Consider the following 27,448-nt stretch of genomic DNA (forward strand, 5'->3'; position numbering starts at 1 on the left):
TCTGGACTCTCTCCAACGGCTCCTTCTGCTGTTGGGAGCCCCAGAGCTGGCAGAGCATTCCAGGAGGGCTCTCCTGTGTCCAGGGCAGGGGCACAATCCTGTCCCTGTCCCTGTCCCTGCTCCCCTCCACGCCAGGGCTGCAGCCCAGGACCCCCCTTGGCATTTTTGGGCTGCAGGCACCCAGGGCACAACGCTGGGATAGGAATTTTCTTTCCCTTTTTTCAAGGATTTTCCCCACAACTTCTCCTTTCGAGCTCCTGGCCTCTCAGAGCAGCTCATTAAGGGGTTTGCAATGGCAAAATTCCCCTCTCCTCCTGCCAGGGGAAGGAGCTTTGTCGTGCTGGTGTCACAGGAGAGCTCAGAGCTCTCCAGGGGCTCTGGATTGTTCATTCCAGCCCTCCCAGAGCCTGCTGGGTGAGCCCCTCTCTGATTTCAGCTATTGTTTCTTCTCCAGGACAATATCCAAAAGGTGCCTGTGACTGGTGGCGTGTGATGTGATACCAGACAGGCATTAATTAATAATTCAGCACAGCCCCCTGAACATCCCAGGCTGGTCTCAAACTGCAGCCAGCACATTCAGCTGGGCTGGATTTTGTGGGAGACAACTGTGCTGTGTCCCCTTCTGTGCCAAATCCCTCCTGAAATGTTACCCAGATGTAAGAAAAAGCAATAAATTGATATTCTGATGCACACAAGCCTCTGTCTGAATGAAGGGTCGTTTCACATTCTGCCCCTGACCTTACTGGTCCATCTGTGGTAATGTAATCTTGGGTTTTAGTGTCCTCGGTGGTGACTTTGTTTCACATCTGTGTCACTGTAGCTTCATATTTCTTTAATAATAAATGGTTGCAACAGGGATCCCAAAGACTCGTTGTTGCATAGTAAATTCAGAGTTGTCACCTTCCTTATACTGTTAAGTGCCTTTTTCTAACTGATCTTCCCTTCACTTACTTGCAGGCTAATTGGCATTCTGTTAATTATTGATAAATGTCTCGGCAGAAAATGCCTTTAGGGCAAGATAAATATAATTTACTTCCATCATTCCAAGATTTCTAAGGATTTAGTGCAAATATTGCACTATAAAAGTGGAGAAACTTCAATGTCCATCCTAGAATTACTGAATAGTTTGTGTTGGAAGGGACATTAAGGACAATCTCATTCCAATCCCTGCCATGGGCAGGGATATCTTCCACTAGAACAGGTTGCTTAGAATCCTGACCTTGGAGTGGCTTCATGGTTTGCCCTTATACACATAATTAAAAGGAGAATTAATGACTAACCCCTTGAAATTTGGGACAAGTATTATCTCTCACCAGAGCTTTCACTCCCCTTGGTTTGCTTTGCAATGGAAATATCATTCTCTTGTGCACTCCTTTCAGCAGTAAAAGGCACCTGGCTCAGGTGTGTCTGAAAACAAGATGGGAAGCAGGAAATTTTAAGCTGGGACTATTTCAGGACTGGTTTTGCACATCCTGTTGAGCCTAATAGTGAAGGAGCTGCTTGGCAGCACTTCCATGGCTGCTTTAATTAATTTGATTGCCCTTGAATGTATTCTCAGCTTTATAAAGTGATTGATTAGTGGCTCTGCCTGGACACCTAAACTTCATCTTGAGCACAGTGACTTGTTAGAAATGGGTTAGACTCAGCTTTTCAGCAGCAAGAGGGAGAGATTCAGGCAGATCCACAGATCCTTTCTCTGTATCATCCCTTCCCATCTGTTCCCACAGCCTCAGCTCATTCTGGCCTCTCATCTGTTGTTGTGACACTGCTCTGGCATCCATCAGTGATTCCATCAGGGAATGTGACAGCTCCTGTCTCCTGGGGGTCAGCAGCCTCACCAGCTCTGCTGCCACCTTCTCCTGGGCCACGTGGAGCACAAACTCCTCATCCTGCCTTTCCCAACCCTTCACAATCCACCCTGGAGCTGCTGCTCCTCCCTTGGCTTTCAAGGACCCTCTCCCCCCTCCAGCTGGCTCACACTCCCCGGTGCCTGCTGGCTGAATTGCAAATTTGCATTTTCTCCTGAAGTTCTCTTGACGTTTGGAAAGAGCAGAACTCACCATTCCTCAGATCTCCTTCACATTCCTTTCCCACAAAGCCTGCAGGAAGAGTCTTCCTCTTCAGGCTGGCAGGTCAGGTGTCCTGCACTCCCTTTCCATAGGTTACCTGTCTCTTTGTTTTATTTTTCTTTGTATTGCTTTGTATTTTTCTTTGTATTTCTTGTTTTTTGGGCTTCACACTGTTCATGTGGGAAGATTGTCAGTGGCTGAGGATCCTGTGGAGACAGCACAGGGAAAAGAGCAGCACCCAAGCTCTGTGTTACTGCTGTGCTCAGGTGCCAGCAGGGGTTTTCTGCTCCTTGTTTTCTTAAAAAAAAATTCATTTCCTGGATATTGAGAGGAAAATGTCATTTTCTACACTGGTAATTTTGGGTGTGCACTGAAAAGCCTCTTCCACCACAGTGGAATGGATCAGGAGATGGAATTCTGGAGCTCCTTGGTGTGGGTCCAGGGGGTGTTTGTCCATCCACACATCCCAATTTCCTTTTGCTTTTCCAGAATACTCTGTCCATGATTATTTATGCTGGTGGCTTCAAGGCTGCTTTTCCTTAGAGGAGGGTGAACAGCTGTTTGATGTGCTGGATCTGGAATTTAGGGGTTGAACAGCTTGGGACACTGGTGTTAGAATTTAGGGCTTGAACAGGAGTTTGGGATACTAGTGCTGGAATTTAGGGGTTGAACAGGTGTTTGGGATGCTGGTGTTGGAATTTAGAGGTTTGGATTTTTCCAGCCTGGCACAGGATGCTGTTAATGCTCTGCACAAAAGGGCAGCAGCTCTGGGTATCTCATTCCTTCCCCAATTCCTTGTTCCCAATCATGATCCAGCAGTTCAGGCTTGCCCAACAGCCAGGAGGTGATAAAAGACAATAAAAGACACGATTCTGCTGCCCTTTCTATCAGTGTTCTTCAGCCTGAGGTGACAGGGATGTGTCACCTGGCTCAGAATCCCCATCTTGTCCTTACAAAACCCCTGTGCCACCAGGATTCCTGGATGGATGGCATGGGCTGTTATTTTTTTGCCCTCTTTGAAGCCATGTGCCACACAGGCACAAAGCTGGGAAAGCAAAGGGCATTTTTGACCTCATCAAATCCAACCTCCTGCTCCTTGGTCAGCACTCTGGTTTTTGGCTGGAATTGCATGGAATTGGCAGCTCCCTGTGAATGTGCAGGAAGATCATTCCTTACTCTGCCCTAAATTTGGTTTCTGAAGGGCAGAGAGCTTTTAACCTCAGTTGGTTTGAATATGAGCTGCTGCCTTTGAGCAACCTGATCCTGCAGGCTTGAGTTTCCTGCAAGGAGGATTTACTGGCAAAACTTCAGCTGATAAAGGGAGAGAATAATGCCAGAATGGTTTGTGTTGGAAGGGATGTTAAAATCCCATCTCATTCCAAACCCCTGCCATGGCAGGGACATCTCCCACTATCTCAGGGTGCTCAGGATTTGGAAACTTCCAGGGATCCAGGGCCTCCCCACCCTCCCAGCCAGGAATTCCTTCCCAATATCCCATCTATATTCCCCTCTATCAATGGGAAGCCATTCCCCCTTGTCCTGTCATTCGGGCCCTTTTTTTTTTTTAAATATTTCTGTGTCCTAGGCTGATGCTAAATGAGCACTGAGGTAGGAGGGCCAGCTGGAAAGATGGGATTTAAAACAGCTTTTCTGGAAGAAATAAGAATTTTTCCCTTTGTTACAGTGTTTGATCTGCTCAGAAACAGAGAGATAAAGGTGCTGCATTCCCTGCTCCCTTTGGAAGAGCCAAAGGTGATGGAGCAGCTGACAGGGAAAAACATCAGCTCAGTCCACTGCTGCCTCTTTTATTCTTTTGTGAGATATTTGAGCTTGTTTAGTCTGGGGGAGAAGCTTTAGGAGGTGGGCAGAGACCCTTAAAACGGGCTGGGCAGAAACTCAAGGAATCTCTGGGCTTTTTGTAAGGAGAGCCCTATGGGATGGATGGAGAAACAGCTCCCAGTGTCCCCAGAATGAGCTGGGAACTGGGAGGGAGGATGGAAGAGGGGAATTGGGGAGAGAGAGAGGAGTCTGGTCATGCTGCATTCCACATTCCCACCGTTCCTGGGATTTTTTTGGGGGGTGATTCCTGCTCTCCTGTTCTTCCCAAGCTCATAACAGATCCCATGGACCAGCAGGTGCTGAGGTTTGGGGCTGGCAGGAGCAGCAGGGAAAGCAGTGGGGAAAATGCTGCTGATTTCAGCAGGAATTCCTTGGCTGGAGGTGCAGTGAGAGCAGGAGAAGCTGTCAGCAAGCTCAGGATGAGGAACCCAATTCCCATATCCCAGCCATGAGATGCAGACATGGAGCAGCCACTTGGATGTGCTGGGTTTGGGAGGCTGAGGAGGGAGTTGTTATTTTGTTATTTTTAATTAAGACCCTTTAGAGGGAGTAGAAAGACAAGCTGTGCATAAAAAAATCAGCTCTTTAAAAATTTATTGTAGTGATGCCATTTAGGAGAGAAAATTTGATAGGCACTCATGTTTTTTATGTTTAAATCCAATTTTAGGCAATGCAAAGCCACTTACTGGTTTTAGAAGTATGTCTATATGGGTTATTAGTAAATATCAAGGTGCAACTACAAAAGATTTGAAAGCAGTTCATGTTGCATTTACTGGACTAAAAACCTTTTTCAAATCAAACTTTTCTTTCACAAGTTGGAGTATTTTATGAAGACAAAAAAGCAAATCAGGATTAAATCATAGAATGCCTTGGACTAGAAGGGAAAAACACCCTCTAGTTCCATCCCCCAATAAATATTACCTTAACTTCATATACTGCTTAACCAAACAGGTTTTTAGCTGGGACTTTAAATGAATATTCATTTTCTTTTTGGTTCCTTTTGTTTTTCTCCTTTTTTTTTTTTTTTTTTTTTTGCCTTACTCTGCACCACAAAGGTTCAGTTTCTAATCTTAGGACTGGCACAGGGCTGTTGGCAGGACACCAACATGGATAAGTGCTCCCTGCAGGTGGAGGGCTCCTGGTTTTGGCAGAGCAGCAAACCAGACCATTCCCAGTGCCTGGAAATCTGGAGCCTTTCCCACAGCAGACCTTCCACTCCACAATTACTCCACAATTAGGGATTTGGAGTTTAGGAATCATCTCCAGCAGATGATTTGGTTGAATTCAGTGCTTGGACTCTGGTCTGTAAAATTGTAAATGTGCACCTATTTGGAAATCCGTGAAGCTTTTCTTTGTTGTGTCCATTTTGTGTCTGACTTCCCAATAAAAGCAAGTTTTTGAGGAGGAGGAGGAGGATTAAAAACAGGGCTGGGCTCAGTGTGCAAGCAGGATTTTCCACGAATATTCAGTTTTATGCCCTCAGATTGCAATATCAGATGTTTATCATGAAAATGCCACGATGCCAGAAGATTATTTACCCATTCCTGCCAGGAATCCCCAAACACTTTGATTTCACCTGATTCCTGCTACGTTGTTCTGAGTTTTAATCAAAACCTTTTTAAATGGAGAAAACACCAGCCAGCCACAGCTCATCCTGATTGATATTTTCAGCTCCAGCTCTTGCTGGAACCTCTGTTGAGATGTGAAAATTTGTGCCCACAGTCTGTGTAAACCCAAATGGAAGAAGAGGCAGCATCACAGTCAAAAAATACTTGAAAAATACTTGAAAATGGATATTCTGATACTCTTTTCTCCAGGCTGCTGCAGGGCTCTGTTAATCATTTCACAGTGCTGCAGGCAGAGGGTTTGTTGTGTGGATTCTCACTCACTAAAATGTGTATCAAACACTGGCACTTGTGCTGCCATTCATATTTATATTCAGTAATGACTCAGGCTCTTGAAAAATCATGTTGAAATTATATGTTCCATGGCTTTAATTTCCCGTTGCTAACGAGGGAATGATTTGCACTGTCTTGTTTGTCCTCCTCCCTGCCACAGCCTGGAAGCATTGCTCAGTTTCCATGCTGGCATTCACAGGCAAAGCTGGCTTGGTTTGTTTTTTTATTTGGGTTTTTTGGGGGTTTTTTTTTTGTTTGTTTGTCTGGTTTTGGGGTTTTTTTTGTCTGTTTTTTTTGTTTGTGTTTTTAATTGTTTTATTTTGGTTTGGGGTTTTTTGTGGGTTTTTTTGTTTTTGTTTTTGTTTTTGTTTTTGTTTTTGTTTTTTTGCATTGGCCAGTTCCCAAATCTCATGGTTTCTAGTATTTCTCTCTAAAATACTTCCTGGGAAGCTGTACCTTTTTACCCTACACTGTAGGGTTTGGAGGAGATAAGCTTCTCAGAGACTCCATGAACACAGGACCAACATTTATTTATTTATTGCTGTAGTACTGTAGGATTTGTTTGTGATTTTTCAGAACCAGGTTGCACTCCTGCTTTTCCCCAGAAATCCCTCCTGGAAACCTCTAACCAAAAACTAGGTTTTTTTAAGCATTGTTTATATCAAATGTTCACATTCTGGCTCTGTTTTTTACCTTTTTTCTTCCTGTATCATCCTCTTACCTGACATGAGGCTTTTGATTTTTTAGCAGCATCATTTCACTCTGATCCCTTGGGAATCATTTCCAGCAGGTGAAGGAAGGGAGGGAGGGAGGGCAGGAATCTGCCTCTCCTTTCAGCCAGGCAGTGAGGAGGAGGAGGAGGATGAAAACTGATGAGTTCAAGCCTGTTTTACTGAGCCCCAAAAGCAATTTGAGGATATTTTCCCAGAACCCCTCCAGGCTGTCACTGCAGTGTCTGAGCACATCCCTTTTAGGGGATTTCTCTCTTCCCAGTCCCCTGTTGCTGTCAGTGACAAAGGGGAAGGGCTGTGAGCTGTTGGGAGGCTGATGCCGAGGTTATGGCAGAGGTGGGAGTTGATTCCAGGTCATGTGTGGCTCCTTCCATCCTCCTTCAATTCAAAAAGGAGCTGAACCTCTTGATACAAGAGGAGTGCTCAGTGCAGTGCTGCAGAAAATGGGAGAGAATCCAGCAAGAAGGGAAATAAATGCCAGCAGTCACTGTTGTGAAAACCAGGTGTTGCTCACCTCACAGGGTGCTGCTCAGTCCTTCAAGCCCCGCTGCCATTTATTGAGGTGTTTATTTCAATTTGGGGCCTTGGGCTGTGCACTGCAGCTGTTTGAGGGTCACCCCGTGTCCTGTGTGGTGGCTCTGGAGGGGAGGGATGAATTTCTGGAGTCAGTGACCAGCAGCCAGGCTGGTGCTGCTGGCTGTGGGATTGAGCTCACCTTCCCAGCCTGGTTTAACAGGAATGGGTCAGGGTGGGGTGGGGACATTCCTGAACATCAGCTGGAGCAGCAAGACGTTGATCCTGAACCCTGTGCTCTCCCTCTCAGCTGGTGAAGGGGCTGCAGCAGGAGCTGAACAGGCTCTACTCGCTCTTCTGCTCCCGGAACCCCGAGTTTGAGGAGAAGGGAGGGAAGGTGTCCATCGTGTCCCACTCCCTGGGCTGTGTCATCACCTACGACATCATGACAGGCTGGAATCCAGTCAGGCTCTACGAGCAGCTGCTGCAGAAGGAGGAGGAGGAGCTGGAGGAGAGCTGGATGAGCTACGAGGAGCGGCGTTTGCTGGAGGAGCTCTACATCACCAAACAACGGTAATGCCCCCCTGCCGGGGGCCACAGCAGATCACCACGGCCCTGCCAGCACCCTCGGGGTGTCCCCAGAACCCGGCAGGGCTCGTAGCTCTGCTGGCTGCTGTCCTTCTGCTGGGGCTGGTGGTAAATGCTGAACGCAGCACTGGGTGGGCACAGGGAGCTCCGAGTCCACACAGACCCATGGAATGGTTTGGGTTGGAAGGGATCTTCAGGATCATCCAGTTCCGACCCCCTGCCATGGGCAGAGACCTTTCCACTATCCCAGCTTGCTGCCAAGTCACATCCAACCTGGCCTTGGACACTTCCAGGGTTGGGGATGTTGTGGTGCTATGAGACACCCATTAGAGAATCTAAAATTAGCAACTCCAGTCACTCGAGTGAGACATGACAAATGATGAATCACGAGTTTTTGGTTCCTTCCTGAAACCAATGTGAGTATTGGTGAATTGGGAAGCATGAATATAGCAGCAGCCCTGCTGGGGTGGCAATCAGGGTGTGTCTCACTAGGGATGGGTGCAGGACGTCTGTGTCAGCTGCAGGGCTGGACTGAGCACAGGATTTCTGAGAAAAGGGAAGTTTAGAAACCTGATGAAGTGTTGCAGTGATAAGATGACCCTTCAGGCATGTCACAAACATATAATCAGGGAGAAATGGCCATTTTCTCACCCGTGCTCCAGCTCCTTAGGCATCCTCTGAAGTGCTTCCACAGAAATCCCAAGTATCATTTCAATCATTTGACACTGGCACTTCTGCACAGAAAGAGGGGCTCTCCCTTCTGTGAGCAATTCAGTGTGAAATGATGGAAAATGGACTCCTGACATCCTGTAACCTCTGGAATTTACTGGGACTGGGAACAGCTTTACCCATCCATACGTGTGCTTTGTGTTGTAGCTGTTTTTTTTAATTCAGGCCAAGGAGAAAAGCAGGTGAAAAACCTTTTTTCCATGGTAGTTGAAAGGGTGGGACACCACCTTCAGAAATTCCACCTCCATGCAGAGCTCCATAGTGCCCAGACCATTTCCTGTGGCTTTGTTGGGGTTTTTTTTTGGGGGGGGGGGGGGGGTTTAAAACAAAATAAAGCAGGTGAATTTGGCTGCAAAATCACCAAGGAAACGGGAGGTGAGTCAGCTGCTCCTGAGGAAGGAGAGTGGGCAGATGCTTGGGGTGCTGAACAGGGGAATTGTCATGTCTTGATTGATCCCTTCTGTGGCCAGAGAAACAGGATTTGACAGACATTGGCTCTTGATGAGTTGCAGGAAATACTGACACCATCACTCTCTCTTCCCAGCAGACAAAACTGTTGGACCCCCACAGGAATGCCTGTTTGGATCAGAGAGGTTAAAGCTGCATTTTTTATTGGATCTCAGAAAGATCTCTATTTTCTAGGTTGAGAGAGATAGAAGAGAGGTTACATGAGTTAAAGGCATCCACCATATCAAAACCACCTGTCTTAAAATTTAAGGTATGTATGTTTAAGAGGTTTCTACTGAATTCTTCTGCTTGCTGTAAAAATACACCTGCAGTGTGAGTCATTCTGCTTACTTTTATTTTTTTCCCATGTCCCTAGACATGATTTTGGCAGAATAATTTGGATGTTGGGTGAAGCTTGTGTACCTATATGTAAAAATGTTGTTTCATTCATAGATTATTGTTATTTATTGCAGTTCTGTATTTGTAATAAATTTTGAGCAGCCTGGTCTAGTGGAAGGTGTCCCTGCCCATGGCAGGGGGTTGGAATGAGCTGAGCTTTAAGGTCCCTTCCAACCCAAACCATTCTGGGATTCTGTTACATGTGTTTATATGAAATTATGTGTAAACATATATGTAAATATATAGATTGTAAATCTATTTAATACATAAACCTAGTTGTTACATTGCACACACACACAATTCTGTGGGAAGGTAAAAACCATTTGGCAGATTACATCAATCACATACTTTAAACAGTTTTCACTTCTACTCCATTGAATAATCCATCTTCCTTGGGGACTCCTTTTAGCATGTCACATCTCTGAGCAAATCTGATTGAATTTCCTCCAGGAGTGGATTTTCCTTCCAAATTATTCTGCTCTGACAGCTAGCACACTTCCAGTCTCCTGAAGCAGATTGCTTGCTAATCAGCTGTGCAAATTGCTGGAATTCCTTATCTTTGGGCAAAGGCATTTTCCAGCTCCTGGGTGGGATGTGCAACACTTTCTAATTGCTCAACTCCATCCTAAAGTATTAAACCATAAAAATGTGACATGATAGATGAGAATAAAATGGATTATTGTTTCTTAACTTGCCATTTTTCTTTCCTTATGAGTTCAGAAGGGCTCCTGGAAGCCAAGGTCAATGTTAAGCCATAAAAAAAGAGGAAACCAGCCATAATTCAAGTTGTCACAGCCTTCTCCTTTTCATCACTGTTGGAAAGCATGTGTCAGGCTATTATCTCTGCCATCGAGGAAGCTGCAGTCAGGCTGGTGCTCCCCCAGCTCTGGGAAAGATTATTCTTCACTCAGTTTGAGCTGAAGGGTTTTTGGACAATTGCTTTTTAGATGGAGAGGAGAAAAGTGGAAAGAAACTTTAGATAAAGACTTAGGTAGATAAACTTTATCTACCTAAATAGATGAGATAGATGTGTAATCTTCAGGTGACATTTCCACTTCAGTTCATCCCTTACTGACAGGGAAATGTTTTGTTTCTTTGGGCAAGACAAATGCAAGAAGAAATAGAGCAGCTTGCTTGGTTCGTGCTTAATATTACAGAAAATGAAATTATTGACTCCATGGGAGGAAAAACCCCACAAAACATGAAGATGTGGGGTGTGTTGTGCTCTAATAAAATATTGGACAAGCCATCAGAGTGGGAGCTTGAGTGGGGAGGGATCTTTGTCTCTTTTCTTCTGCTTCTCCTCAGATGGAATAACGGAATTATTACCTGCTAGACCACCAGGAGCTGTGGGGAGCAGAGCCAACACCTCATTGTAAATTTAAGATTTAGAATCACAGCCCTCTCCCCACCAGCCTTGGAAGAGGAGTTGGAGTTAAAGGATGAGGGGCTGAAGAATAAGGGAACATGGAGAATGGTGTGACACCAACCCCTTCATGCCTGTGGTGTGTGAAAATAGGAAATTTTTTTATTGCAGGGTGATTTTCAGTCATGGGAAGAGGAGAGCAGGATGCTCCTTAGGATTGACATGGAAATCCCATTTAAATCTGGCCTTGCAATGTCCTGGCCCAAAAAACTTCAGGGTTCTTCTCCCCTCTCACTGAGCCAAGAAATTCTTCTGGAGGAAATTCCAGCCTCTACCTGACATTCCTTTGTGCCCAGCACAGAAGGGCTCTGCTGCCTCACTTCTGTTGACTCATTCAGCTTTTTTTCTTTTTTTTTCTTAATTATGAAAATACTGCATTGCTAAGTTGAATGGATGACTACTTGGCTCAGCTTCTGCTTAAAATACAAATAAATTCATCAAGTCTTGTGTTTATGAATCATAAGCAGGAGAGGAGTGCTGCTCTCAAAGGTCATTTTGTAAACATGTCTCCTGTGTTGTTGAACATTTACAGGAAAATGCCCCACTCCTGATTTCAGGAAAAACATCGAAATTTATAAATATTTGCTGGAAAGATTTTGATCTTCTATTCCCAGTAGGTTTTATAATACAGCAGCCTGATTTTCAGCCACCTTGCAACAGCACCGACAGTCTAATTAAAGGATTTGGGGTTTAAAATTGCAGAATTAAGGTTGGAAAAGACCTGTCCACCACTGAACCACGTCCCCAGGTGCCACATCCACATTAAATCCCTACAGGGCTGGGGACTCCAGCACTTTATCCATAGAAATGATGGGACAACAGTGGGACAAAAGCCACACACCATATAACCACTGAAACCAGTTACCTTTTGAGGTTTTTCCCAGTCCCTTTGGAGTGTCCTGTGCTAAGGACAAGCTGGCAGGCACTGTCTGATTCCTCCCTAAAGCAGAAGAAAAAAACAGAATTGTGCCTTTCAACTGCTTGACAGGGAATTATCAGCTGGACAGGGTTAGGGGTTACTTATTCCATTTAAAGGGGTTTACTGGGAATGTCTCTTTCTGTTGTGTTTGAAGATGAAAATGCTTTTTGTCCAAGCTGCCAAAACACGAGATCTGTGTAAAATCTTCTGGTGCTGAAGAAAGGAAAGGAGCTTTGCACCAAGTGACAATTTTAATGACACAGCAGTGCTGGGCTGCATGTGACATGGAATAACCATGCTCAAAGTCGAGGGTTTTTTTTATTTTCCCATTGAACTGGGATTTCTTTTGGAAGGAAGGGATGTGACACCAGTGCCAACACAGAGGAGGAGGAGGAGGAGGAATGTTTTTTGTGCAGCACTGGAATCCAAGAGATGAAAAGAGCCATTATTCCTCATTCCATGTGCTGACATACAGGGAAGGCACGTGGCATTCCAAGGATCCTCCACATGCATTTAGCAAGAATTCAGCAACTTCTCTTGCTGGCTGAGCATTAGAAAATGGTCAAATTAATTTTCCAAGTAAGAAAATAAAGGTTGAAAGGTGATTTTGACTTAGGGAAATACCTTTTTCAGCAAGTTTTCCATTTGATGGTTTTAGCAGGTGATGTCTGAGGGTTGCTGGTGGGGGGGGGTCAGTGTTGAATCCTGACCTTGGATTGGTTGTAAAGACCCCAAAATGCAGGTTCAGTGATTTCTCAGATGTGGCAGCTCAGATTGACTTAGTTGGAGTTGGAGGCAGGACTTGAGAGCGAGGTCACAGCAGCTCTGGGTGACATCAGAGTGTCTCAGAGGGCTGTGCCTGCTCCTGGGACATGTGGCACTGAGGACAAGCACCATTCTGGTCACTTAGCACCAGCAAGAAAATCATGGACAACTTGTCAGGATAAGAATGAGGAGGTCTGGCAGGTTTGGGAAGCTCCAGGAGAAATCAGACTCATTTCTTTAGTGTCTCCCAAAGTCTTCTTGCTCCATCCTTTCCAGCACTGGTGGACCTCAAATATTCCAGATTTTCAAATATCCAGCTTGATTTTTTGGTTTTAGCACCCCGACATGCAGCCAAAGGCCGTTTAACCCTCATTTATTGATGTCATGGTGTCCTTCCCTGTTTGGACCCACCAAGACTTCGAGTCCCCCCTCTTAAAATCAGGTGGAGAGAGAAACCAAATCCAGCAGCGTTAGGAAACATCATTTCCATCCTCTTTTAACATGGATGAAATCTCTCCCCCAGGTTGAGAATTTCTTCTGTATGGGATCCCCCCTGGCAGTGTTCCTGGCCCTGCGTGGGATCCGTCCTGGCACCAGTGGCAGCCAGGACCACATCCTGCCCAGAACCATTTGTAACAGGTTATTAAACATCTTCCACCCTACAGATCCAGTGGTGAGTCTTCAATTGCAGCCTCAAAGCTTTCACTTTGCCTGGTTTTTAAAGCTCTGGGATAGTGTGGGATCTTTAAAGTGTGTGAGTCAACAGCGGGGTGTTCCATCAGGGGATTATTTGTTAATGGTTGTTATACAATGGCTTGGGGTTTGGAAGTGTAGGATTGCATTTCCTACAAATAATTGCTGTAAATAACGTGTATTTTGCTTCTCTTTTCATAGTAAGAAGCATAAGATTTGGGGTTGTTCTGATTTTTTTTTTCTAAATAAATATTCCTTGTTCAGACAAGGATTTTGTGTTTAACTTCCGTTAAAACATCATCTGTCCAAAGATGTTAAAAAAGGCTTCACAAGCAGTTTACAAGATAATCTAGAAAAGCAAAGACTGGGATTTTTTTCCCAAAGGATCCCAAAGGTTTGTTGATTTGGGAGAGGATTATTGGTGTAGCTTTGCCTTTTCCTTATTCCACAGCAGCCAATGTTGGCTTTTACCAAATCAATACTGAACCTTTGGTCTGCATCCCCTTGGTAACTTCTCTGATGCAAATTTGATTTGGAATTTCATGTACAACAGCAATTTGGGGATGCTTTCCTATTTAAAGTAGCTGAATTTAAGTATATTCAGACTTCAATCCAAACATGGTGTCTTGGATTAGTTTGGGGTTTTGGTTAATGTACTAATAAATGTTATAGTTTAGGTTTGCTAATTTTAATATATTTATTTATTTATTATTGTGAGGTAGAAATAGGAGTAAAAGTAAGATAGGCTTAAAATTTAAAAGGGTGTAAAGAAAAGCTTTATTAACAACACAAAGAAAATAATAAATTTAGAATAAGACCCTGCCCTCCCTTCAATGCACAACCAACACACGTGGTCATGTTCAGCTCCAGCTACTGCAGAATTTTCCTGGATTATCAGGGACAATTGGTTCCACTCTGCCAATAGTAATTTCACTTAGTTCTAAAATAAAGAAGTGCAGGATGCTTTTCTACATCTAAGTGGACAAAGAGAAATAAATAATCAAGAGGAAAATATTTTTAAAATAAACACAACTCATGATTTGCACAGGGATCAACAAAGAGCCATCAAACAAAATGTTTACAAAGCCAATTCCTCTTTATTGTGTTGGGATCAGCTTAACTTTACATGAAGTTTGTTCTCTAAGTAAAACCATCTGTGTGTTGGTAACAATGTGTAGTACAAGTGTTGTAATCCAGGTGTTGCAGAGATGTGCAAAAGTGAGCTCACAAGGAACTGTGAGATGATAAATCTGCAAAACTAAAAGTGAAATTTATTCACTAAAAATGAATATTTATTTATTCACTAAAAGTGAATCAGACCATAACACCACCACTGTGTCACCTTCTAGGCTTTGCTTAGGATAAATATTCTGGATTTGAGTTTGGAGAGAGCTGTGGATGGGAAGGGAAAGTGATTTCTTTTTTTATTATCCCAGGATTGATCTTCACTCCAAATTCCCCTTGCAGGCTTACAGATTAGAACCCTTAATCCTGAAACACTACAGCAACATCTCACCTGTGCAGATCCACTGGTACAACACAGCCAACCCCCTCCCCTACGAGCACATGAAGCCAAATTTCCTGAACCCCAGCAAAGAATCTACCTCAGCCCCCGAGCCCGAGAGCGCCTCGGCAGCGCCCAGCCCCACCACGTCCCCTGTGCTGCTCAGGCGCCACTATGGGGAGTCCATCACCAACATTGGCAAAGCCAGCATCCTGGGTAAGGGCTCTGGGGTGGGGATGGCACATCCAGAATCCTGGGAGATGTCCCTGGGGTGGGGATGGCACATCCAGAATCCTTGCAAATGTCCCTGGGCTGGGAATGGCACATCCAGCATGCTGGGAAATGTCCCTGAGATGGGGATGGCAGATCCAGCATCCTGGGAGATGTCCCTGGGATGGGGATGGGATATTCAGCATCCTGGGAAATGTCCCCTCTGTCCCCAGGCTGGGTTGGGAGATCCCTGGGGAGCTTCACTGCTCCTTGGGGTTGGGGCACAGCCCTAAGGAAACTCAGCTCTGGAGCCAGGCTGGGAGAGCTGGGAATGTTCACCTGGAGAGGAGAAGGATCCAGGGAGAGCTCAGAGCCCCTTGCAGAGCCTAAAGGGGCTCCAGGAGAGCTGGAGAGGGACTGGGGACAAGGGATGGAGGGACAGGACACAGGGAATGGCTTCCACTGCCAGAGGGCAGAGATAGTGGGAAGGAATTCTTCCCTGTGAGGGTGGGGGGCCCTGAGGATTTTCAGAGAAGCTGTGGCTGCCCCTGGATCCCTGGAAATGCCCAAAGCCAGGTTGGACAGAGCTTGGAACAATCTGGGATAGTGGAAGGTGTCCCTGTCCATGGCAGGGAATTGAAACTGGATGAGCTTTAAGATCCCTTCCAACCCAAACCATTCCAGGATTCCTGTCCCTTGCACAGAATCAGAGAATTGCTGAGGTTGGAAGTGACCTCTGGATCCACCCCCCAAAATCCTCCCTGGCAGAGGGTGGTTTCAGTGAGTTCTGTAGGTGTCTGGCTTGGTTTAATCCCAGCTGACATTTACTTTGAAATAAAACCCAGTTTATGTGCATTGGAGTCAAAGCTTGGGGGAGATGATGTAGTTCATGCAATTGCTGCCTTATTTTTGTCTGCCTTATTGAAGTAACATCCCAGTGATTTAACAGTTTCCACTCTGCTTCGTGGAAAAAAAAAATTAAATTAAAGCTTGTGTTCTGATTGCATTTTCTGTTATTGGCAAATAGCAGAAAAATCACACCATATAACCCATTACAGTTACCTTTAACTCATAATTCTACAATAGGAAATTCAGGCTGGTTTAATAGAAAGTCTCTTCTTTTCTGGCTTTCTGAGTCAAAATAAGCCCTGGTTTAAGTGAGCTTAAGTTCCCTTCACTGGAGCTTATACTTGATCATGCACTTGCAGTTTTTGTTGACTCAAGGCTTTTCTTTAGCTCTCTGTGTGGGATTTGGGGAGAAACCTAGTGCCAGGAGTCTTCCTAATCAAATAAGAATATAAAAGCAGTTTTTCCTCAAGTAGAAATTTTTCAGAGTAGAGTGGCTTTTTTGGGGGGTTTCTATAGTAACTTTAATATCTCGTCCATGAGGTGGCAGCAGAGTCGGGATAAAACATGACAAAACTACTCTTAACTTTTATATTCCTCTTCCTAAACCACCAAAATAATCCTTTTAAAGGATGATGTAACATTTTTAAAGGTCTGTTAGGGCACTGAACCCTTAATAAGTGAAATGTCTTAAATGTGATACTGGGATTTTTAAATGCAGAAGGCACCGACATGGTTAGAAAGCATTTTTGGTTTAGAATTTATGAAAGAGGAATCACAACATATCCTTCAAAGCACCAGATTTCTCTCTGCAGATGGATTTCATAGGTTTTTTGGGGTTTTTTTGCCCCCTAACTACAGCTTCCAAATTCCAGCTTTTGTACATGAGATGAGTTTGGGGATAAACAGAGCCCAGTCCAGTCAGATGTTCCCACCCCTGGAAAGCACCAGGAGTGTTTCCCATCCCTCAGCTCTAATTAATGGGTGCTGCAGTGACTTTAATTTGCAGTGACTTTAATTTGCAGTGACTTTAATTTGCAGTTGGATTGATGCATCCTGGGCTGGTTTTTTTCCCCCTCTGTGCTGGCTGCAGGAGCTGCAAGCATTGGGAAGGGCCTCGGTGGGATGCTCTTCTCCAGGTTTGGCCGGTCCAGTGCCACCCCCCAGACCATGGAGGCAGGAAAAGATGGACCTGAGGGGGATGAGAAGAAAGCCACCACTGTCGGGACCCCACCTTTGCCACACAGCAGCTCGGGATTCCTTGAACCCACAGGTGAGTGATGCCCACCCTGTTAGGTCCAGGGAAACAAGAGTGGGATGGGGAGCTGGAAATGCCATCACTGCACACTAAAGGATTTGCTCTTGTGGGTTTGCCATAAAGTAATAAATGTTGGATATCAAAGCCAGCTTGGACAGGGCTTGGAGCAACCTCTGGGGTAATGGAAGGTGTCCCTGGCCGTGGCAGGGGTGGAATGAGATGATTTTAAATGTCCCTTCCAACCCAAACCATTCTGGGATTCTGTGAATCTGTTCCTGGGTTGGATTGGAAGGGACCTTAAAGCCCATCCCATCCCATCCCACCCCCTGCCATGGGCAGGGACACCTTCCACTGTCCCAGGCTGCTCCAAGCCCCAATGTCCAGCCTGGCCTTGGACACTTCCAGGGATCCAGGGGCAGCCACAGCATCTCTGGGAATTCAATCCCAGTCCCTCCCCACCCTCAAAGCCAGGAATTTCTTCCCAATATCCCATCCATCCCTGTCCTCTGACAGTTTAAACCCTTTTTTCCACCTAAACTCCCAGTTCCCCATACATTTCCCATTCTGTTGGACTCTGGATTTTAGGACATGTATGACTGGAAACAGAAGCTGCCCTTGTCCTGATCTGAACTGCTCAGAAACAGAAAGTGCAATTTTAGCAGCTGGGTTTTTTTGAAAAGCATAGGTACTTCCTGTCAGGAAATTCATCCTTGGATTTATTTCTCAGCTGTGCCCCTTGGCACTGCTGCAGGACACAGGGTTTTTGGGTTTTTTTTGGTTTTTTTTTTGCAATCGAAGGAGTCACAAGCGTCCTGTGACAGCATTCACATGATGGATTGCTGTCTGTCCATACTAATTGCAACAGATAAACCTGTCTGAGTCAGTGTTTGAGGGCAGGAAACTTTGGGTCAGACGTGAGGGAAGTAGAGAAGCAGGACAGGGAACATCACACAGCTGCCAAGGGGGTCCTGTCAGGGGGGGAGTTGGCACCCTGAGGGTTTCCTGCATGGATCCCACATCTCCCCGTGCTGCAAAACCATCCCTGCTCCATGGAAGGAGAAGGTGGAGCAGAGGCCAGCGGGGCTGGGAGCTGAATGATGCAATCCCCACCAAAGGCTGTGCTCACACTGGGCTGAGCTGGGCTTTGGCTCCTGCCCAAGCTCCCGTAACGGCCTCTCCGAGTGGCCTTCCTGCACAGCCACTGCGTTTTTTGGTTTTTTTTTTTTTTTTTTTTTTTTTTTTTTTTGGATAAACTCTCCTTCTTGGAAATGATTCTGCTTGTCTGCTGGTGTTCCAAGGTTCCTGGCTGCCTGTGCTTGCTGCAGAGTGGGGCAGTGCTCCCGGGGAAGCAGGGAGAGCTGTGCGATGCTCCCTCTCTCTGCTCCTCCTTTCTGTGCCAAGAATTAAAATTCCTCCAAACTGCCTTTGATAAATGGCTGCATTTTTGACTCAGTCTAGGGGGTTTGGTTTTTGTAGCTCAGCAGGCTTTTAGGGTTGGTTTTTTTGTTTTTTTTTTTGTCCTTTTTATTTTATTGCTCCTCGTGGAGATTTTCTGACCGCTGAAGTGCCTCAGCAATAGGTTAACATTGGCCCAGTTAAAATGCAGTGGTAATTGCTTTGGATGTGGCATTAATCAAAGCAGCCATTGAAATAAAAGGGTAACTGCTGAAATATACTTGGAATAATCAGGATATTGAAAGGGCAGAGCTGTGGAGGGACAGCTTTGCAGGAAGGGCTCGTAGTGTTGGGTGTTGTCTCCTTGCATAGACAATAAAAATGCAAGAAATGCATTTATTTCAGAAAGCTTCCTCGTAGGGCCTCAGCATTTGCTGGATATTTCTCTGTAGTTATCATAACAAGTATAAATAAATATATTTATAGAGTTACAATAAGGAAAACAGCTGCTTGAAAAAAAAAAATCTGTCTTTTCTCAAGCTGAGAATCACAGAATCATTCAGGTTGGAAAAGACCTCTAAGAGCAAGTTTAGTTTCCTTTCTTTTGCTTTTTTTTTTTTTTTTTAACTGAGCTCAGCACCACTCTTAGGTTTGTGCCAAATGCACGAGGTGCATTAAAATGTATTTCTATATTATTAAATCTTGGTGTAGTTGAGTGCCCTGTGAAATGTAAGCACAGAGGGATTTTGTGCTTTGTTTGTATGACAGAATCAGAACCCGAAGCTCTGGGGTGTTTTTGCAGCTCTAACACCCCTCTTGTTCCTTTTCTTGTTCCTTTCCTTGTTGATTTTCCAGTGGAACTGGAGCACAGGATCGACTTTGAGCTCAGGGAAGGTCTGGTGGAGAGCAGATACTGGTCTGCAGTCACATCCCACACTGCTTACTGGTCATCCCTGGATATTGCCCTTTTCCTCCTCACCTTCATGTACAAACAAGACCAAGAAGAGACTGACAAATCCAATTTAGACACGATGTGAATTTTTGGCTGGGGGACAGGAGAGGAAACTTTCAAAACCAATGGCACAAAGTGGATGTTTGACTGCAGAGCTGCAGGACCTGTGGCATGGAGGTTTCAGGTTTAAGTGCATGTTTGGGGGGGGGGTTTTCTCTATTTCTGAAGAGAAGAGGTTATTTGTATTTCAAAGCACTTTATAGTTTTCAACGTTTTGCAGTGCTGAATTAGACCTGAAAGGATTCCAAATTCCTGTCAACGTGGACTGTACAAAGAGCCAAGACAGCATTGTAGCATCCCGTGGGCAGTTGTGCTTGGGTGACATCCTTGTTAATGACCATAATTGCTGTTTAGTTCATTAAACTATTAAAAAAAAAAAATTAGTGGATTAAAAAAAAAACAAAAAACAACAACAAACCAAATTTGATTTCCATTAACAAAAAAAAAAAAAAAAATACATGTTCAGTACAAACCTAAACCTGCCATGTGCTGATGTTTTATGTACCCTGTGAATAACAAGCAGTGGTGTCATTTTTCCAGGACTTTTATTCAGCTCCACATCCAATTATCCCAACATTGGAAGTCCATCCTGACTGCTGGCTTCTGAGGGCCTATCCTACGTGACACATTTAGAAACTAATGCTGAAGAGAAAAAAAAAAAAAAAAAAAAGGAAAAAAAAAAAGCATGAGGCAAATATTTGAAATACTGTAATTATAATTTATTATTCTCTCTAATCGTTTCATTTTATTCCAGTGTAAAAAACATTACTTTTTTACTGGTTTCTTTTGACATAATTTAAGAACCACATTTATTTTCTACAGTGTTAAGACTTTTTCTCAGAAATACATATCTTTGTACTACTATTCAAATGAATATATGGACACTGTGGCACACTTTAAGTATTTTTTCATTAAAAATAAATATTTGTGGTTTCACACAAATGACATCAGTCACGTTCTTCTCAGAGGTAAGTGCCTTTGCTTTTTCAGGTTCCAAGTGTTTCTCAGGCACTTCAGATTGGTTTGCAGAGGATCCAGCTGTCCTTTGTTTACCAGAATTAAATCCATACATGTGTGTGTTTGTATAAAAACGTATGGATGTGTATATTTATGTGCAAGGGGAGAGACAGCACCATAAAATAAACTTGGTGAGGCCTGAGAATACCAACATTTAGATGAGGTTTGTATCTGAAACTAATTCAGAAGTCAAGAGGGAAGTTTTGGGATGAAAGGGAATAATCTCCAAATAAAACACCAGAGGGTCATTGCTGAGATTTCAGAGCCACGTGCAAGGCTCTGGAGCAGAAGTGTTGGATATTTGCCCTCAGAGCTGCCTCTGCCTGAGGTATTTGTGATCTGGATGGCACATGTAGGAGCTGCAGAGCCTAAATTTCAGTTAAAATAGCAAAAAAAACTCAGGCTGTGGTGTTGGTGAATTGTGTTTTTAGTGTGCACAGATGTGGCAACATCTGCCCAGAGCAGTGGCTGGAGCTGTGGAAACCCCAGAGTTCCCTGTCTGGGAGGAGAGGGTGGCTCTTCTCCCAAATTATATTTATTTGGGCTGCTCCTTCCATGAGAGAATTAGGAGTTAGGATTCTCTGCTGGATTTAGGGATTTAGGTATAATTCTGAAGGGGGAAAAACAAAAGAGAAAGAAAGGGAGGAGTGGAGGGGAATGGGAAGGGAAAACGACACCAACAGCACTGCAGTGAAGCAAAACCCAACATTCACGTGGTGGAAAGGACCTTGCTTTGCTGTGGATCCCTGAAAAATCCTATCTGGCCTCAGAGAATTGGAGCAATCCTGCCTGAGCTGTTCACCCTGGTGGATGAGCAATCCCAGGAAAGGAGAATAATCCCCTGGGAGGAGGAAACCTCTGCTCCAGCCAACGGCCTCGTGTTTACAGCACTGGGCTCTCCAGATAAGTTGTTTAATCAGCTCCTCCTAATGAGGACAAACACAAAAAGGAGAATCTCCTTTTATATTTAGAGCGTGCAAAGGGTTTCCAAATGTGCCTGGTTGGTGTTTCAGGGCTTTGAGCTGGGTTGTGGGGCTGCTGCCTTCTCCCTTTCCACCACTGCATCCTTTTCTAAGGGCTGTAAACAAAAGGGGTTAATTCCTGCAATTCTTGTGGCCTGTGGAAACCCTGCTGTTGTCCAGGACATGTTTCAGATTTATGGAATAGCTGTTCCCCTGGCCTCAGAACATGCTGGTACTTGCTGACTGCTCTCCATATAAGGGAGGAGATCCGACTTTTAGGTCCGTGCCCCTTGGAAAATCAGGGAGAAGGCAGAGCTGAGGAGTAAATCATATTGCTGGGGGGAGAAGGGATAATGAGAACCAACACCTGATCATGCCTTTGTGTTTTTCCTGAGTTAATTGGGTGTGTTTATTTGTGATTCTGTCCTAATTAACAACTCCCTGGACCACCTACTAATCTCCCAAGCTGAATTCCAAATATAAAACACACCTTGAAAGAATCAATGGAGATTTATTCTAAATTGCATGCAGTGATGTTAAACAGCCTTTCATCTTTTTTAATCCTCAAAAAATGCCCCTCATCGTGCTGCAGAGGTGAAATCCTCTTTGCAAAGCAGATGTTGAAGGTGGTGGAAGGGTTGCCCCGTTCCTGTTTGTGTGGTGCAGCACAGAATTCAAGTGAGGTCACGTCTGCTGCTTCAAACTTTCTGGTTCAGATGCTCTGGGCCATAATATGGAGCTGGAATGTTCTGCCTTCCAGTTACTGCCTTGTTTTCTTCTGCAAGGGCGATGTTGAGCTTTCCAAGCTGTGTTGAGTGGTGGTTTTTCTTGAGAAACCAAGATAAGAGGAATGTTCCTCACTGCTGTCACTCTCCTGCCTGATACCGACCTGTTTTCCAAACTTGACCTTGAGGTCTTTGTCCAACTCCGTTGCTTACAATGGTTTTGCTGCAAGGTCATTTCTGCAGATAATGAGCATGAATTTCATTATTTTTCTTAATTCTGTCCCTTTGCTCCTAATTATTCTGTCCTGGTTCTGCTGCAGCTTCCTCTCCATTTGCATTCACTCCCTCCCTGCTTCAGTGCCAGAGTTTCTGGAGTCAGACACCCTTTGCTTTATTTCACCATGGACAGTCTGGCTGGCCAACTGCAATTATTTTATCTCCTTTCCTAATTAGTATTATCAGGCTCAGCTAAAACATATTTCACATTCCCATACTTATATTTTGCCTGGCTTCCACCTGTTTTTCCTGGTTTCCTGCAGTCCTGGTGCTCCTTTCCCACGTGCTTGGCTCTTGAGCTGACTCTGCTGTACCTGAATCGCTGGAATTGATTTTTTTTTTCAAGCTGAGTTCATGAATCACTGTGTCAACTGTTTGCACTGAGTTAGTTAAAAGTATATTTGTGTGCCCTCTGCCAGGCGAGTTTATTTGGATTTCCTTCTTCCCTTTTTTTCCTGTTACTAGCTTGGAGATGAGATTTCTGCTTCCACACATCTTTTTTTCTGCTGAATTTGGACTGCAGGTGATTGACCTGTACAGGGTCACCTCCCCAGGCTCTGCCAGACATTTTCAGTCACCATCAGAAAGTTTTTACACACCAAGGCCCAGTTTGATCTGTATTTAATAATAATTCTCCTCCAAAAACTTCCCCACCATTTCTCTTGGTTTGGCTTTTCCCTCCCTCTTCCACAGGTGGTTTTGTGTTTTTTTTCTCTTCCCCACTGCACTCCAACCTGTTCTGGGATTTCATTCCTGCTGGATTCCTGCCTGCTGGAATCAGGATTTGTTTCGTGCTTGTCTGAGCGTCCTCAAGACTTTTAGGGGAAATCTTGGACCCTGTTGGAACCCCAAGAGGCTGTTCCTGCTGTTGTGATCCCCAAGAGTTCTGCTGAAAGCTCAGCATCAGCAGATCCCATCTGGATGTGCTCAGCTCCCAGGATGGCTTTGCAATGTTCTCTCTCTCTCTCTCTCTCTCACTGTGTTTATTTCTCTGGCTGCTGCTGTCAGCTCAACCCCAGCACTGACAAAGCACTTTCTGTCGTTGTCAATGAATTTTGGCACTTCAGCCAGCAGTGGAGCTGGGCTGGGCTCTCCCAAGGCTGACTCCTTGCTCCTCGTGTTTCTCCTGCATCCCTGGGGACTCATTTGACCCCCACTTTGCTATAGAAATCCAATGTTTTGTGTTTCCCTGCGTGCCTTTGCAGAAGCTCCAAAGCTGGCAGCACAGCTCAGAGTGTGTCAACACTTCTCCTCTTGCAAGAGAAGTCCCAGTCCGTGGAGAGAAATACCTGGCTCTGAAGTTTCTGGTCACCCTGGGGGTCAGTGCTCTCTGGGAAGCAAATTCCAGCATCAGCCTTTTCCCCTCTGTCCCTCTGCAGCTCCCCAGCAAACCTTGGCCAGTCCTTGCCCTTCAGGAGTGAGAAGCTCCCTGCAAAAATGAGCTGTCCCAGGAGCCATCTCTCATGGTTTTGGAATCCTCAGTGATTTATCCAAAAAGAGGGGAGTTTCATTTGATGATTCTGCAAGCATCTGCCACGGATTAACTCCTCTCTTTGCTTCCTAAATAAAATAGCAGTTGTTGCAGCTAGGCTGCCCATTCCCTGGGGCCTCACTGATTGTGGCCATGGACAGAGAATCCCAGAATGGTTTGGGAAGGGACCTTAAAGATGATCTGATTCCAACCCCCAGTGGGGCTGAGATGGGAGAGGGGAAGTGCAAACATCTCGAGCTCCAAGGACCCCACATCCAGTTTGTTCTTGCTCATTTTATGGCTTTTCCCATGGCTTTGGTTTCCAACCAGTCTGAGCTTTGCAGGCAGAGGAACAGAAAACCAGAGTGGAGCAGTGGAATGGTGAGACAGAGCTGCCCTTTAAGAGACAGTCTGGGACCAGTCTGGGATGAGATCCTGACTTTCTGGAGATACTGGAAGAGGGAAAGGAGAGCAAACTCTGCTGACCTTGGATTTGTGGTCTCTCACCTGCTGGTGTCTCTCACACCTTCCCAAAGCTAAAAATGAGGTTGTGCTGCTATCAGAGAATCCCAGAATGGATTGGGCTGGAAGGAACTTGAAATCTCATCCCATTCCACCCCTGCCATGGCAGGGACATCTTCCACTATCCCAGGTTCCTCCAAGCCCTGTCCAACCTGGCCTTGGACACTTCCAGGAATTCAGGGACAGCCACAGCTTCTCTGGGCACCCTGTGCCAGGGCCTCCCCACTCTCAAAGCCAGGAATTCCTTCCCAACATCTAAACTAAACCTCCTTTTCTGAAACCTGGCCGTGGTTTGGAGCAGGGCTGCCCCAATCCCTGCCCTGTGTCACTGTGAGTGCAGCTGGGCAGGAACAGCCCCCCCAGCTCCCGGGACAGGGCTTTCCTGTTGGAAATGCAAAATGGCAAAAAAACCCTCTGAAAGATGAGAGGAGCCAAAACATGCACAGATGTTTTATCTTTCCACCTTTCCATCCCACTCCTGCTGTGCTGAGCTGAAAGTCCAAATGAGGAACATCCATACTTTGAGTCTTATAATGCCAATGTCCTGCTCTGATGACTTTCCAGGATGTTTATGACTGCAGGATTTGTCAGAAATTTTCACATTCGTAATTACTGTGAAGTGACCAGTACTGAAGTTTAAAAATAACTCGATGTACTTTCAGTTTTGCTACAAGCACTTTCAGTATGGAAATTTAAATTAGAGTAATTTGCAAAGAGGGACAGACCACTTCCCAAACAAACTCTGCTTTCTAGGACAAAGGGGGAGAGTTTTAAACTAAAAGATGAGCGATTTAGATTGGATATTAGGAAGGAATTATTGGCTGGGAAGGTGGAGAGGCCCTGGCACAGGGTGCCCAGAGAAGCTGTGGCTGCCCCTGGATCCCTGGAAATGTCCAAGGCCAGGTTGGACATTGGGGTTTGGAGCACCCTGGGATAGTGGAAGGTGTCCCTGCCACGGCAGGGGGTGGGACTGGATGGTTTCCAAGCCAAACCATTCTGCAATTCTGTGATTCCATCTTCCAGTTGCTTCTTTACAGCTGTTTGTTCCAGCAATCCCACCACTATATTCCACCAGTGTTTTCCCAAATAATTTCACAGCTTCTGGGCTCCCTGCTTTGGACAAGGTGAGATCCTGTTGGAAAAGGAATCTTTAAGGATCTGGGATGTGGCACTGGGGTGCAGCCCTGAGTGCTCTGCAGGGAGGGCTCACACTGAGACAGCAGCTGAGCGTTTTGTGTTTCCAAAGCCTGTTCAGATGGGATGGTTCTGTCTCTTGGCAAACTCCTTGGGAATTCTCCTTTATGCCTTCCAGGCTGCCCCTCCTCGCATGCAACTGAGTGTGGGGGGTTGATTTTTGTATAAAACTGAGGTATTAAAAACCAGCAGGAGATAGAGAGGGAGGTGAGGCTGCTTTGTGGTGGCTGCAGGAAAGGGAAGAGGGCAGAGATGTTCCTGCCAGCGCTGCGTGTTCCGCTGTCACGGATCCACCTTCGCCTTGGAGACACCACATGTGCCCGGGGAGGGGAGGAGGGGGACACAGCCCAGGCAGCAGAGGAGCTGATTAAATCAAGGAGAAGTTTGGCAGCACTGGGGAACAGCCTGATGTAGATCAGCCAGCACGTGTGCAACACATGTCAGAGCTTGAGATGTTCCCAGCCGGAGCCGTGGGCGCAGGGAGGGCAGGAGCAGGATGGGAGCCACGGACCTTCCTCCCACCAGGGCTCAGTTCTGCCCACAGCACCCTCTTACTCAGGGAGTCCTGGAATGGTCTGGCTTGGAAAGAACATTAAAGCCATCTCATCCCACCCCCTGCCATGGCAGGGACACCTTCCACTGTCCCAGGCTGCTCCAAGCTCCATCCAACCCAGCCTTGGACACTTCCAGGGATCCAGGGGCAGCCACAGCTTCTCTGAGCACTCTCCCACAGAAGAATCTCTTCTCAATGTCTAACCTAAACTATTCTCTTTTTGTTCAAAACCACCAACATTTGTCCCATCAATTATTCTTCTATCATTCTATTCACCGTGAGCACACCTGAGCAAGGGAACTCACCCAAATCGTGGCTGTCTCAAGGCTTGTCCTGGTGGGATTTAACTCCTCCAGTGACCACACACAGTTCTGCAAGGCACCTCATGTCCTGTGTGCTTAGATGGGATCTCCCAGAGCCCACAGCACGATCTGTGTCCAGGGAACTGCTGGGCTCTGCTCCCAGGGAACAAGTGACAAGAGGAAACAGCCTCAAGTTGCACCAGGGGAGGTTTAGATTGGATATTGGGAAAATTTCTCCATAGAAAGGGTTGTCCAGCCCTGGCACAGCTGCCCAGGGCAGTGGTGGAGTCCCCATGCCTGGAGAGATTTAAAAGCCCTGTGGATGTGGCACTTGGGGACAGGGACAGTGGTGGCCGTGCCAGTGCTGGGGGAACGTTTGCACTTGACCTTGGAGGGGTTTTCCAACCTAAACAATTCCATGATTCCCAGCCTGTCCCAGCCCTGCTGCACCATCTCCAGCCCATTTTCAGTGGAGCAGCTGATTCCTGTCCCAGAGCCTCCTAAACCCAGGCACTGATGGATGGCTTCAGGCAGAAGGGGCTGATGTGGCTGCTCCCACCCAGCATCTCCAGGCTGCTTTCTAGGGATTATTCACTTCCCTTCCCAAGTCCTGGGGCTCTCTGAGAGTTACAGCTTTGACATCTGCAGCCACAGAGCCTTAGGGAAAAGAAAAAAAAACAAAAAAACCAAAACCAGTTGAGGTTTCACTGCTTCTTCCTGCAGTGAATTTCAATTCCAGTGCCTGGGAATGCCTGGGAAATCTGCAGCCCCTGTCAGTCCCCAGCCCTGCAATGCATCCCCAAAGAAAAGCAGAGTCATATGGATTTTGCAGCAAACATTTTGCCAGTTTCTAGTTCTCCTTCATAATCCTGATGGCATTCTTGGCCTCCTTGGGTTCAGGATTTATGGGGACACGTTCCCAGTCTCCTGGGGGAACTGGGAGCTCTGGCTGTTCCTGGGGAAGGATCAGGCTGCTCCTGGGTTGATCCTGTGCTCTCACGAGGAGCTGTGTGTGGAATCTGAGCAGGGATGGATTCATTTTGTGCATCACTTACATCTGCAGTGCTCACTTGTTACTCCACAGCCAAAGCTGTGTTTAAATCAGGCCTTTTAAAGCCTAAAACCTGCTGTAAAATTTCCCCCTCTCCAAACAATTGAGTTAATTAGCCAGCTAACTCAGCTCTG

The 27,448-nt window shown here is 45.7% G+C and overlaps 1 protein-coding gene across 3 annotated transcripts in view; it reads left to right on the top strand.

The window, feature by feature from the left end:
- Positions 1 to 20,183, top strand: part of DDHD1 (DDHD domain containing 1) — a 62,613-nt gene extending 42,430 nt beyond the window's left edge. For 2 of the 3 annotated variants that reach the window (XM_088166411.1, XM_088166412.1), the window contains 6 exons: positions 7,361 to 7,623; positions 9,010 to 9,085; positions 12,847 to 12,996; positions 14,484 to 14,736; positions 16,670 to 16,849; positions 19,085 to 20,183. In XM_088166411.1, the coding sequence (XP_088022537.1) occupies positions 7,361 to 7,623; positions 9,010 to 9,085; positions 12,847 to 12,996; positions 14,484 to 14,736; positions 16,670 to 16,849; positions 19,085 to 19,266 (1,104 nt within the window). In that variant the 3' untranslated portion in view covers positions 19,267 to 20,183. The remainder of the gene's footprint in view (positions 1 to 7,360; positions 7,624 to 9,009; positions 9,086 to 12,846; positions 12,997 to 14,483; positions 14,737 to 16,669; positions 16,850 to 19,084) is intronic. The other variant, XM_088166413.1, reaches the window with a different exon arrangement.
- Positions 20,184 to 27,448: the final 7,265 nt, after the last annotated feature.

The sequence above is a fragment of the Sturnus vulgaris genome, chromosome 6 (assembly GCF_052056855.1).
Source record: "Sturnus vulgaris isolate bStuVul1 chromosome 6, bStuVul1.hap1, whole genome shotgun sequence".
Taxonomy (NCBI): domain Eukaryota; kingdom Metazoa; phylum Chordata; class Aves; order Passeriformes; family Sturnidae; genus Sturnus; species Sturnus vulgaris.